General features: G+C 40.0%; 1 protein-coding gene across 2 annotated transcripts in view; it reads right to left on the bottom strand.

Annotated features, from left to right (window-relative positions):
- Positions 1-1,656: 1,656 nt before the first annotated feature.
- LOC149310553 (cytoplasmic dynein 2 light intermediate chain 1-like) overlaps positions 1,657-13,890 on the bottom strand; it is a 40,966-nt gene continuing 28,732 nt past the window's right edge. For both annotated transcript variants that reach the window (XM_089529171.1, XM_089529173.1), the window contains exons 12-13: positions 13,050-13,142; positions 1,657-2,221 (exon numbers count right to left, since the gene is read on the bottom strand). In XM_089529171.1, coding sequence (XP_089385297.1) covers positions 2,159-2,221; positions 13,050-13,142 — 156 coding nt within the window. In that variant the 3' untranslated portion in view covers positions 1,657-2,158. The remainder of the gene's footprint in view (positions 2,222-13,049; positions 13,143-13,890) is intronic.

Consider the following 13,890-nt stretch of genomic DNA (forward strand, 5'->3'; position numbering starts at 1 on the left):
TGAAGCTTGGGAGCATTCCTGGGTCAATCTCTGTCACTGGGTCTTGACATATTCTGTAGCCCAAAGTGCCTGGGACCATCTTTGATTGACCTGCCACCCATGGCCTGTCCCTGATAGGGATAAGCTAACTACTTCTGGATTAGACTACTGCAATGTGCTCAACATGGCGGGCTGCCTCAAAAGACAAAATGGACTGCAAACTATATTCCTGATGGAATGAGACTGGCTTTAAAGGAATTGCATGAGTTACCAATATACTTCTGAATTTGAGGTGCAGGTTTTGACACTTAAAGTCCCCAAAAGCCTGGGACCTCAATAGTTGAAGGAGCACCTTTCAATCCATATAACTGGCCAATCATTGAAATCTGCTGGAGAGGTCCTCCTTTCTGTCCCAGCAGTGGAAGCAATAAATATGTGGAGGCACAGATGACTGTCTTCTGTGCTGTGACAGAGTGCCTTGGAAGACCTGATTGGCATTGGTTGTGACTTCACTTTGGCACCAAGTTAAAGGATGTCTTTTACCCAAGCCTTTGGAATGTAAATATTTCTGTATGACTGTATGAATTATCATTCTGAAGTGTTACATAGTGCCCCCCCTACACATTCACTGATGTTAGGAGCACAAGACCCCAATGAAAGTGGAAATGCTGAGGGAACACTTCTCTAGGAATGCTTAGGTCCTCCAGGGCAACTCTATGGTCAACATCTGCTCAGAGTTGACCACTGAATTGCACCAGAGGACCTACAAACGCCTAGAGAAGTGTTCTCTCTTGGAATCTCTAGGTTCTTCAGCACACCTTTTGATGGAAGTTGACCATAAAGTCACACTGGAGGACCTAGAGATTCCTACAGAGAACATACTAATCAAATCTATTAATAATCAAATCCACAAAAGTCAAAGCCACAAATGTGGAGGGTCAACTGTAAAAGTTTTAGATTGTTTTAGATTCCTTTTTCTTTGTACATCACTGAGATCTTATAATACAGAACAGGATGTGGATATTTAAATAAATAAATAATTTAACATATGTTTAGGAAATGGGAGTTGGATCTAATTTGCCCCATTCCACATTCCAAGTAAAGATCATATTGGTGAAATTACGTGGCTGAGATCCTGTTCAATGTCAGTGATGTATAAAGCTCTGCCAGTATACTGCAGTAGAAGGTATGGCAGCAGAAGAGCAGTTCCTGTGGTCTGTCCACACCTCAAAAGGTTGTGGAGCCCCCTCTAAGAACTGCCGCCAACTGTCTAAGGCGTGTTTTATGGCATAGGCCTCTTTCTCCCAGCAAGGCCAATAGTTTCTAAACTATTCCAGGGGACATTGTGGTAGTGGTGAGTCCAAATCTATGTCTGAATATGTTTGCACTGTGGATGAGTGGGCAATGCTTGGAGGTGTTGGATATCACCTTATATAAGTGTGCAAATGCTACAAGTACTGCCATAATCAAGAGGCATTCAACAGTAATGTCCCAATAAATTTTTTGGCCATTGCGTTTTAATTTCCAGATTAATCTCATTTCTCTCTTCCCCCCCCCCCCCAAAAAAAAAAAATGTGTTTGGAACAAATATTAAGTCTCATGAATGAAAAAAGAAAGAAGCTGTGGATACTTTGTAATAAAAATCTTTATTTAAAAATTACAAATTGAATTATTTGCATTATCAATTTGCCCCAATGTCTAATAAATGTAAAACAGTAAAGACAGCCTTAAACAATAATTTCCTCAGCCTTCTTTTATTATCAGTAAAAAACAGATCTATGAATACTTTAGGTTCAAAGATATCCACCATAAAGAATTTTGATAATTAAAGTTACAGTCCAATAGGCCATGTTTTCCAATACCGTAGTGTAAATAAAACTATCTTTTAACATGCGACAAAATATGGATGTGCCTGTCCTAACTGGAAAAATATTACACCACCATTTTATAAAGCTCAGATCAGCTAATGCATACAGAACTGCTTTTTTGACATTAAATGCCAGATCTGAGTTCTACTGATGAGTTTCATTAATTTACTTACTGTTTGTTAGTAACAACAATAAGTATACTTCTGATGAACCAGTGAAATTTATTTTGTACATAAAACTTACACAAACCAACTTAAATGCACAAAACATAACAACGAAGTTGAACTCTGGTTAAGACATACAATTCTCAGTCAAGAATCAAAATCCATTTCTTTCCAGGTTTTAGAGGCATTTTTCTTGTACTGTTCTAGTTCCTGCAACAGAAACATACGTACTAAAAAATCATAACATTACATTAAGACTCAAAACATAGCCAACTACATATTTAATATGAGAACATTATAGCTGCATTCAAATATTCATTATTAGATCATATGAATGATCTAGTTCTATGTCCTACTGATTTTGTTCTGTTCTACATAGGGGGGCTACTGTATATACTCCTGTATAAGTCTAGAAATTTTAGTCAAAACACTGAACCTCCCCCCTAAAAAAAAACCTGGGTCACCTCATCCATGATTTAACGTAATTACAGTACCTTAATTCTTACCATAAAAAAAGAAACCATCCTTTTCCCTGAGTGGAAAAAGTAAGTGCTCTTTCCATTCTGGGAGAACCTAAAATAACCACTGACCCCCGCTATTCTCTCTATTCTCTATTCACACAGTGCTTCTGGCCATTTTCAATACCTGGGTGGTAAAACAGTGGCAGCGGCAGCAGCTTTTTGGTGCTTTCCCTCAACAGAATGCCAAGAGGAAATTTGAGCTTCTTTTAGGTTCTCCCAGGTTGGACTAAGCTCTCGCCTTTCACTACTCTAGTCAGAGAAGGGGTTCGTACCTTTTTTTTGATAAGCATTAATACTGTACTTTAGGTCTAACCCCCTATATCCTTCTGACATGTTAACATTTCCTTAGCCCTGCCTACACCTGGCCATCTCTCCATACATTGCACAGCCAACGTTTACCATAGTTCCCTCCTTATCAGTTGCTTGCTGGGATTTTGTAAGCTATTTGACATTGTTTTCCTTTACTTGATTCTTTACACCCTTTGTTACGTGCCCTTAAGTTTTACATCAACTTATCCATGGGCCATATCAAAATCCATAATTCTGGCCCCCAAACCTGCTCTTGACTTATACACAAGTATATATGGTAAATACTCTAACGGCACCAGATCAGGTACCAGTGTCAGCCCTGGCTAGTACTTGGATGCCAATGAATACCAGCTACTGTAGGCTATATTTCACAGAAAGGAACTGAAAAAAACACCTTGAGTACTCTTTGCCTAAGAAAGTCCTATGAAATTCATGGAGTCACCATGAGTCAACAGGAGACTTGAAGGCACATACACAAACCAGCACACACACTTTCTTTCGCTCTCTACATAGGAGTGCCAGCATGGCATAATGTCTTGAATGCTGGCCTAGGTTTCTAGAAGACCAAGGTGTAGATCCCCATTCAGCCATTGGTGACCTTAGGCAAACCACGCTGTCAGCCTTAAGAGGAAGGTAATGGTAAACCTCCTTAGTAGAAATCTTGCTAAAGATTTGAGTCAAGGTATATAACTATTATCTATATATATAAATAAGTCTAAATCCAGACATTATGCATTACGCTGCATGACAATCACACAAAACCTTTAGTTGACAATGTTCCCAAAAGGCATTATACAGACTGATTCTCTTCCCACAGAAAGATCTACTGAATGTCTATTCACTAAGTCTATTGAAGCTCTCCTTTCTACCTCAATCCAAGAAAACAGTCTCTGTTCTAAACCAGTATCTGTCAGCAGTGAAGAGGGTGAGCAATTTGATACTCGATCCGGACAATACAGAGGTGCTGCTGATCAGTTAAAAGTTGAATCAGGAAGTAGGGATTCAGCCTGTGTTGGATGGGCTAACACTCCCCCTGAGGCTAACACCCTTGCTGAAGACACAGGCCCACAGTTTGGGAGAACTACTCTGGATGCTTAGGTTTCAGCAGTGACCAGGAGTGCATTTGCACAGTTAAAGCTAGTGCAGCAGATACACCTGTTCCTTGGGATGTCTGATTTGGTCATGGTGACACATTTCTTAGTTACAACCTGTTTGGATTACTGGAATGCAATCTACATGGGCCTGCCTTTGAGGAGTACTCAGAAACTTCAACTGGTCTCGGTGGCATCATTAGGGTTGGTGTCACCACAGTGCAGTAACTCATGTTGTCACCCCCAGGCATGCATCCATCCCACAGCTCTTGTGAATGGGAACTCTCCATCCCAGCCAAACCTGGAAGGGCTTGCTGGGAAGCAGTGGTGTTACTAGGGGAGTGCAGAATGCACCAGGTGACACCACTGCTCCTCAAACAACTGCCTTTGGGCAGAAACAGGCTGTAGCATTCATCTGTGTCCCATTAAAATGCTGACGAGAGAGTGGGGTGAGGCTCACTGGGAGGAGAAAGAGGACCCAGGCTGTTTTCTAAATTAAAATTTCAAATTTCAAAAATTAATTTTTATTTTAATAGATAATAAAATTTTTAAAAATATCTTTAAAAACATCACATGTTACCAAATTTTCACTTGAAGCACATGAAACTATGTGTATGTAAACATATTTAAGTTGTGAAGTCAAAGGCTTTCATGGCCGGCATCCATGTTTTTTTTGTGGGTTTTTCGGGCTATGTGGCCATGTTCTAGAAGAGTTTCTTCCTGATGTTTCGTTAGCATCTGTGGCTGGCATCTTCAGAGAATGCTTGCCTGGAAAGGACTTGGGTATATATATTGTGTGACCTGGAAAGGCAGAAGTGATTTGCATGTGTATTGTTTTGTTGCTAATGGCAGGCCTCAGGGAGGGAGGGTCTGCAAAAGAGGATTAGTGTCTCCTTGATAGCACTCATTGTCCGCTGGGAGATTTCTCATTTGCATTTGTTGAGTCTTTATCTTGCTATTTTTCAGGACTGATAGCCAAACTTTGTTTACTTTAAGGGTTTCCTCTTTCCTGTTGAAATTGTCCAGGTGTTTGTGGATTTCAATGGCTTCCCTGTGCATCCTGACATAGTTGTTGTCCTATGATATTGTAATTTAAAAGTATAATTTTAATTGTGACAGTTGTTTATGTCACAGCTAATACCATTATATTCAGTGACATATGGGAACTACAATTTATGAGCAATAGCAATAGCAAGTACATTTCTATAATGCTTATCGGTGAACTAGCACTCCCTAAGTGGTTTACAACAAGCTGGGTACTTATCTTACCAACCTACGAAAGGACAGAAGGCTGAGTCTACCTTGGAGCCCCTGGGATCGAACTCACAACATTGTGGCTGCAGTACCAGCATTTAACCACTGTGCCTCCAGTACAAAAAACATGACAAAGGATTCTATATGGTGTGGTATAGGAAGAGATAATAGAATAATAGAATCATAGAGTTGGAAGAGACCTCAAGAGTCATCCAGTCCAACCCTATGCCATGCAGGAAGACACAATCAAGACACCCCTGAGAGATGGCCATCCAGCCTCTGTTTAAAAATCTCCAAAGAAGAAGACTTCACCACTCTCTGAGGAAGTGTGTTCCACTGTTGAATAGCTCTTATTATCAGGAAGTTCTTCCTAATGTTGAGGTGAAATCTCTTTTTCTGTAGTTTGAATCCAATGCTCCATGTCCTATTCTCTGGAGCAGCAAAAAACAAACTTGCCCTATCTTCAATATGACACCCCTTCAAATATTGGCTACCATATCACGTCTTAACTGTCTCTTCTCAAGGCTAAACATACCCAGCTCCAAGGTCAAACGATCTGCTAACAGTAGCCCAAAGTACAGTCCAAAGAGTGGCCAAACGGTCCGAGGTCAAAAATCCGAGGTATATAAAAGCCTAGAGAGTTTGGAGAAGTGATTCCACAAACAGTTCTCTTGAGCTGCTAGCGCAGCAGAGGAAGAGAACTGGAGAGGCACAGGACACATGGGTGTTATATTGGGATGGGCAGAGCTACCACCAAAAAGTTGCAAACTAAGCCTAGTGATTTCAGAAGTTTCCAAGCTAAACTGCACAGGCGCAGAAAAACCCATTCGTGTGATTTGCTGAGACCATGAAGAAGAACTTAACCTTCTCTTCTCAAGGCTAAACATATCCAGCTCCCTAAGTCTCTCCTCATAAAGCATGGTTTCCAGACCCTTCACCATTCTCGTCACCCTCCTCTGGACACGTTCCAACTTGTCACCATCCTTTTTGAATTGTGGTGCCCAGAACTGGACACAGTATTCCAGGTGAGCTCTGACCAAAGCAGAATAGAGTGGCACTATTTCTTTCCTTGAGCTAGACATTATACCTCTATAGTATCAATGGGGGTGATGGTGACACCGGCCTGTTACAGACTGCCAAAATAAAGCTGCTTCGGGTCTCTTTGGAGGTATGCTGTTTAAATGATGCATGCATCCTAAGAATCCGGAAGCTGCAACAAAGCTGCACTCCAGTGCTTAGGAATGGAGTGTGGCTTTGGCGCGACCTCCGGACTCTTAGGACCCATGCATCATTTAAATAGCATACCTCCAAAGAGACCCGAAGCAGCTTTATTTTGTCAGTCTGTAACAGGCCACCATGAGTTACCGCACTGGGTGATACTAATGCTTGAGACACCACTGCTGAGCAGCAGCAACCCACTCCCACCAGTGGCCACAGTGTAGTGTCTTGCCCCCCATTCCTACCTACTGCCCTGTCCTTCACTGCCTGGCCCAGAAAGAAGCACAGGGCAGGAGGGAAGGAAGGGCAAAGCAGGCACTGGTGGGCCAAGCATCAGGGAAAAGTGCTGTTGCTGCCCAATAGCTCCTTCTGGGTCCTGAATAAATCTTGCCATAAAAACCCTATGTCACAAGTCATAGTTGACATGAAGGCATGTAACAACAAAACACAGCCAACATGAAGAATTAGTGTCACAGGACAAATAGTACATAAAATCAGTACATATAAAAATGGAATAAAAACATAAAATATGGCACGTTGAAACAACGTATGAAAGATAAACCCAAAGACCCAAGGGAAAAAACTTGCTAGGAATATTTCAGCAATATCTGTAATCTTAATTATGAATGTGTTGTAAAAGAAATTCAGGCTGCAACACACAGAGAATTAGCCATGATTAAAGCAGCTATCATGAAACCTTTCATAACACTCAACAAACAGCAGTTTTATCTTTTAATTTCATACTGGAAGTGTCCTATGAGCTATTCTAATACTGAGACCTACTGCAAAATTACTGAAGTCTGTTATTCTAATTGCATCTATATCTACTACTTGCAGTTTCAAAGAGCAATTATTGAGATGCTACTATACTAAACAATTATATTACCTTGCTCTCAAGTACAATCTAGAGCTCCTGATCTCTCAAGTCTACGTCAACATAGACTTTGTTTGCAAAGTGGAATCTCTAAGTATAAAGGCATTTATCTATGAAATGCTCTTGTATTCATATCTGTTTGTGAGCTTCCAAGTGACTGGCTAGCTACTGCTGGAAACAAATATTGATTTATACAGACCTTTGATCTGACAGAAGTCTTCTTATGTTGTAATTATGGGCAAGATCTACACCTCCTCACATATGATCAGTGCTACAGCTTTTGGAGTGGCTGAAGTGCTTGAATTCAGTCGCTTGTGTCCAAACAGCTGAATGGGTTTTTCAGAGATCACAGTGCTGACCATTTATCTGTGCTATTAGGATCACCACCACTAAAAGCCCCTCCCCCCGTCACCTCTTCGTGCATGAATCAAGAAGAGTCCAGAAGCTTCATTTAATGTCTGGTTTACCACTACACAAGTTCTTTGTTTATGCATGTGTGATATGCTGGAAGCCACACCAGAAAAAATGCTGATGCACCCCAGAAGAAGTAATGGGATGCGTCGCGGGCACAAGCCCCATTACTTCTAATGGGACTTGAGCGTACGCGTTTTTTCTCTTACACTGTGGGGTCTGGAACAGATCTCCCGCATAAGGGAAGGGACAACTGTATCTAAAAATATATTATCTACACAGAACGAAGAAACTATTCGCCTCACTGATATCCCTAAGAAAAATATGAATATAGGAATATTTCAGTTAACAAAGCTCTGACAAAAAAGCTGCTTTTTACAAAGTCTTTTTTTATGTCCATCTAATCTCTCCTTATCTTCTGCCCCAACTGGCAGTTTTGTAGCAGCATTGGCACTGGGAGGATGATAAAAGAAAGCTGATGAAACATAGATTTTTCGACAGTGTGTCTGCAGGAAACAATGCCATAAACCTTAAGCTGGGAAAGAATGGGATTCTGCTCTAGCAGATCCTACTGTAGCCTTGTGTGCATACATACAACAGGCAAGGTAACAGCACCTGCTTCCAGAATTCCTTGCTCTATATACATACTCATTTAATTAACATTCTTCCCAACATGGGTTCCAAGGTGGCATATAATCCTATAAAAAAGCACAACATAACTTTAAAAACTCTTAACAGAAAAATTAAAACACAATTAAACTAAACTTTCATTTAAAAAACAGAAATTAAAAGTGCAAGTTAAAAACAGTTTTAAAGTACACACAAAGCATGATAAAATAGGAGCAACAGTCCCCATTAAAAGCTTCATCAGCCACAACATAATAAAAACCAAATGCCGCCATAACTAAAAACTCTTTATCTGGCACAGGAAACACACTAGGAAGGGAGCCAAACAGACCTCCCAAGGAAGGGAGTTATTGGAACAATGAAACAGAGAGAAAAGGGAAGACCAAACAAACCTGCCCCATCAGGTCCCCATCCAAGTTAAAAAAGGATAGTTCTGTAAGTTTGGCCACTAAAGTGGAACTCATAAGAAAAGTGGAAGCTGGTAAAAGAAAAAGAAAAATCATCCTTGATGTATTTTGGAAGAAGTGTTCAAGTGGTCTTCAGAAGGTTCAAAATGTTTTTGTTTATCTATGCAAGATTTACCGAACCTGGTTGTTTTTCCCCCGTGCATAATGTTAATATTGAATTTAAAAATTTACTGAACCATGCTGAATGGCTTTCTTTTTTGCAGTGTAGGAACCTATTCTTATTCTTTCCATGGTACCATCAGTACCAGATTTTCTGTTAAAGAAGTAATGCCCAGGAACACATCTACTTCATTAACTGAGGTATATCTGTATACATTCAGTATATTTCAGAATGATGCCCTTCTACATGTTTTGTGAAACAGAACCTGTGGTAGATCACCACAATAAAGGTCCGTATAAACACTAATGGTTCACCACATGCCAAGAAATAAATTCTTTGATGTGCTACTCTTATGAAGGCTTAGCTAGAAATGGAGAGTCTTGTTAGAGTTTGCAGATGTGTGGTTTCTAGTGTCAGCCGCAATGTGAGAAGTGTATTAAAATCTAGAGATAGTCATTTTGAGTCAAAAAGAACAACATGAAATGATCAGGGGAAAATGCACAAAATAAAAAGCTACTATGCATGAATACCTTCAAGAAACAGAAATACAAGCATTATGTTTGACAGTATACCTTTAACATAAATGCTCCTTTCTGTATAAATGCTTTATCTTTAAAAGAATGTATGGAACAAAGGACTACAAAAAAGGAAAAAAGATTAGCATTCTGAAGCATTTAATACTTATTCTTAAGATAAGGGCCAATTCGCTCTCAATTTTCATATAATTATGGGAAATCCTAATGCATTTAAAAACTGAATGTAGCCAGGGAATTGTTTTCTTACAGATGTACACAGGGTTATCTTACAGCTTTTAAGATCAAATGAAATACAAAAATCCCAAAATGTTTTCATAAAAGCCAGTTCAAATGTTACAATAATCTTATAATAACTGAACTTCAAGATGGAAATTTTAGGGAAATAACTGCAGATAATTTTCTTTTGACAGAACTTGTCTATTACTGATTTTTTTCTGCAATAGTACCACCAACAAAAGCTATAGCAACTTCCAATGGCATCAATAAAGATGAAAAAGATAAAAGAAATGAGCACTGAAACTTCGAAACCCTCAGAAAAAGATTAATTTTCAATATGATTTAATCAATTCTCACTTGTGGGCTATTTTAGTTACTAAAAAAAACCATCCATAACCATAACTTTGGTATGACTGCACATCAAAAATATATAGAGACAGCAATTAAACAACATTCTATTTTGACTGACAGATTAAAATAAATTCAATAAAATGTCTTAGTCATTAATTAGATGTCACTTTTAAACCACAAAAAATAAATTAAGCTCAGATTAATTTTCCATTTTGGCTTAAAATTGAAATACTTGGTGAGGTAACTCTAGGTTAATGCCCTGGAATAAACCTGTAATGTTAAATGTATTTGTAGGTGTACTAGGAGCAATCTGAAGTATTATTTAATTGTATCTTATTTCAGGGCAATAAATAAATATTATAAAACTGTAACGTCAATAAGATAATAGTTTGGCTCAGTACTAACAGCATGGTCACTGAAATGCACTTAAGTAACCTCAAATGTACAGTGTCTCTCTTGAGAATCAAGTTCTACAGAAAATATGGGTTACTTTAGATTAAAAATGGGGCCATGCCATTTTGCAGCACTACCTTTCACCCTTAAGAAGGAACAGTCCAGAAAACGACCCTAGAGATAACCACTAAAGGTCACACACAAAGTTCTTCCACGTTGCCACAATTTTAAAAAGCTGTTAACCTGGCCTACTTTACAGTAGAAATGTATTACTTTAGGAAATGTCCCTTACAACCAGTGAAATACATTATGGAACATTTAAAAAAATGTTGTTCATGTACAAAAAAAGTTGCTCAAACATACAGGCAACAAACAGTGCATGGCCTAAATCCAATGCAAGGCTGTTGCTGTGGGCCAGTGTGATGAAAATCCCATTCCATTCCCACCCTGCAGCTCTTGGAAGGTATCTGAAAAGCATTTCCAGACAACCTCTTGAGCCCGTGAGCTGGGTCTGAGGATGCAAGGAGGAGTAATTTGCTGGAGAAGGGGTTACCTCAGTCTGGTCAGCAGAGCAGGTAAAATAAAATTGACTGAGAAGGAGAGAGGAGTCTAAACTGAATAAATGGAAAGGAATGTTGAGTCCTGCCTTGCAGTTGGCGCATGGAGTAAAACCCAAAAGCAGAAGATTGCTCCACTTGCCATCCTTAGAAAAGGAGATCTCCTCTCTTCACAAATTAAGGACTGCAGCCTTATTATGTTAATAATTGTTCAGTTGTAGTTTTTACAGCAGTCAAATAATGGTGGAACTCAAGCCACTGACATTTTGCACAACTTTGTGAAAAAATAAAAAGAATAGATGAGCAAGATTGTAAGCTTTTAAATATTAAATATGAGAGATTAGTCATGTGTCAGTTCCATAGAAATCAATGGAATAAGTTAGTCATGGCCATGCCCCAATCTCTGAATGTAGTGTAGACTCACTACAGCCCTGTGCCATTCTCTGCCCGATGACAATGGAAGGAGATAAGGTAAGAATATCACTATGTCTCTATAGTCTAGCATGAAATGATTACATCCTCTGCTGAAGTCCATTGGGGACTTCAGGAGGTCTCAGTAGAGGATGTAATCATTTTGTATCTGGCTGCAGGGCCACAGCTGAATGGTTCTCCGATTCCCTCCCTGCTCTCCACTAAGCATGGTATGGAGGATGGGGGATATGCTACAGTGACTCTACAAATGATCTCGGGGGGGGGGGGGGGGGACCAACCTCCTAATTGGCCAAAAGGAAATATATGCACACATATATTTGACTTATGCTTGTGCATGCTACTGACAGGATGCCAGCCAAAGCTTGATTGATGCTGGGTTCCACCAACTGAAAGATGAGAGTGCTAAAAAACTCCCAATGCTACATATAAAGAGTATCAACAAATAGTACAATTAATAACCAAATAACATTACAAAATCCAGCAGAAATGATTGTATCCAGCACTATCAGTTCATTTAACTGATCTTTGCTGATTCAGAAATATTCGCCCTTAGATAACGTTTACACTCATCAGAACATTTCTGAAGCGATAACTAAGAGACAACCATTTATTTGGAGATGAGGGTCTGATGCCAACTACCTCTTCCCTCTACTGAAACAAAAATAGCACTACAAGCATTATTAAAGGCATGCCTGCAGAACTGGTAACCAAACTGTGGCAGGATTAGCTCTTAACAAACTTGACAGTTCCAGGCATGCAGCAAAGTTTTAACAAGCTTCTGGATGGCCCCTGTATCTAATTGGTGGGCTCCATTGGGCACGTTCTTGTTATGTGCCCTCAAGTTTATTGTGATTTATGGTGACCCTGGTTTTCTGGCAAAATATATTCAGAGGAGGTTTATCAATGCCTTCTTCTAAGGATGTGAGAGTGTGATTTGCCCAGGGACACCTAGTAGGCTTTTCTAGCTAAACAAGGATTTGAACCTTGGTTTCCTGGAGACCTAGTCCAGTACACAAAACCAAACAATCACATTGGTTCTGCATGATTGAGAATGACTGGTAACAAATTATACAGTTCTTATAAATCAAGTTAATGTAATAGAGAAGTAATATTCTGCACATGGTTTGCACTCAATATAGGTCTGAAAAATATGGGCCAAAAGAGCCAACTTCAGACTGATCTGGGTCTGTGACATTCAGATGTCACACACACCCCGGATTGAGCCAAAACTGCACCATGGCCACCTATGGCGGCCCAAATCCAGCCACCAAAAAAAAAAAAAAAACGCTCCTTGTCAGCAGTCTATTGTGGACCATGGTGGCCTCTGGTCCTGTACCACTCAGGGCAAGTTCCTGGCTGGAGCAGCCAGAGGCACCCATCTGCTTGAGACCTAGTCTTCTCCTGTTATAGACTAACTGGGCTTATTTCTTCACACTACTCCACTGTACAAAGGGCGTTGACATTTTTATGACATTTATTTCTATAATAAGCATATCAGACTGACAAATGGTGATTTGTCCAAGGCCACTGAGCAAACTTTATGGCTGAAAGGGGATCTAAAGCTTTAAAAGGCTCCAAAGTTCAAGGACTGGGCAGATCTATGGTGTATGAGTGATGATGGTGCATTCCTCCCAGGTTTCATTACAACAGTATAAAAAATAGCAGCTGCAGAGTGACATACCTGGTTCTTCTGACCTCGCATAGCATCAACTTCATATTCAGCATACTGTGGATCCTGACCAGGGTCAATTACTTCTTTCAAAACACCGATACTCTGAAATGTGCAGATAAAATAGTAAAATACAGTCTTCTCCTCCCTGCACCACAACAATTTAGGCTTATCTTGGACTATCTCTGAAGCTGGGTGGGGATAATTTTTCAGCCAACCAACCATATTCCTCACAGCCAGGTAGAGTTCATGCCAATCTCTCACATGTGTGTGTGTTTTTTCAAGTCACCTATTGACCTATGGCAACCCCATGAATTTCATGGGTTTTCTTACACACACATATTCATTCCAACTCCTCCTTTATACATATCCACACATAAACATACATGCATCTTCATTTATACATTCAGGTATGCTTCAGTTAACAAAACCTCAGACAAAAGCTTGATTTGTTTCCTATTTGCTTTCTCTTCCTCAGTGTATGCCATGAAAAGACAGCAGGCACCCAGGCAGCACCACAAGAAGGAGTGCAGCTGAAAATCAAGGGCTGTAGTTTGGGTGGACAGAGCATGTGGGCCATGTTTGGCTTATGGAGCAACATCCATACCCTGGAGTTTGCTTCTCTACCTTCAATGAGCCAAAGACAATAATCTCCACCAGTACAGAGGATGGATTTAACAATTCTGTGTCCTCTGCCATAACTTGTCAGAAGGAACCACGTGAGACAGCAACCCAACTAGGATTCATGGATGTGCCAAGTGTATAAACTGTTGTTTCCACATGGCGGCTGAACATACGTTCAAAAGTCCTGACCCCCTGGCATGAAAAGGTCTGTTCAGGCAATTGGCAAGTC

The sequence above is a fragment of the Sceloporus occidentalis genome, unplaced genomic scaffold (genome assembly GCF_023333645.1).
Source record: "Sceloporus occidentalis isolate IW3139 unplaced genomic scaffold, rSceOcc1.0.p SCAF_6, whole genome shotgun sequence".
Taxonomy (NCBI): Eukaryota; Metazoa; Chordata; class Lepidosauria; order Squamata; family Phrynosomatidae; genus Sceloporus; species Sceloporus occidentalis.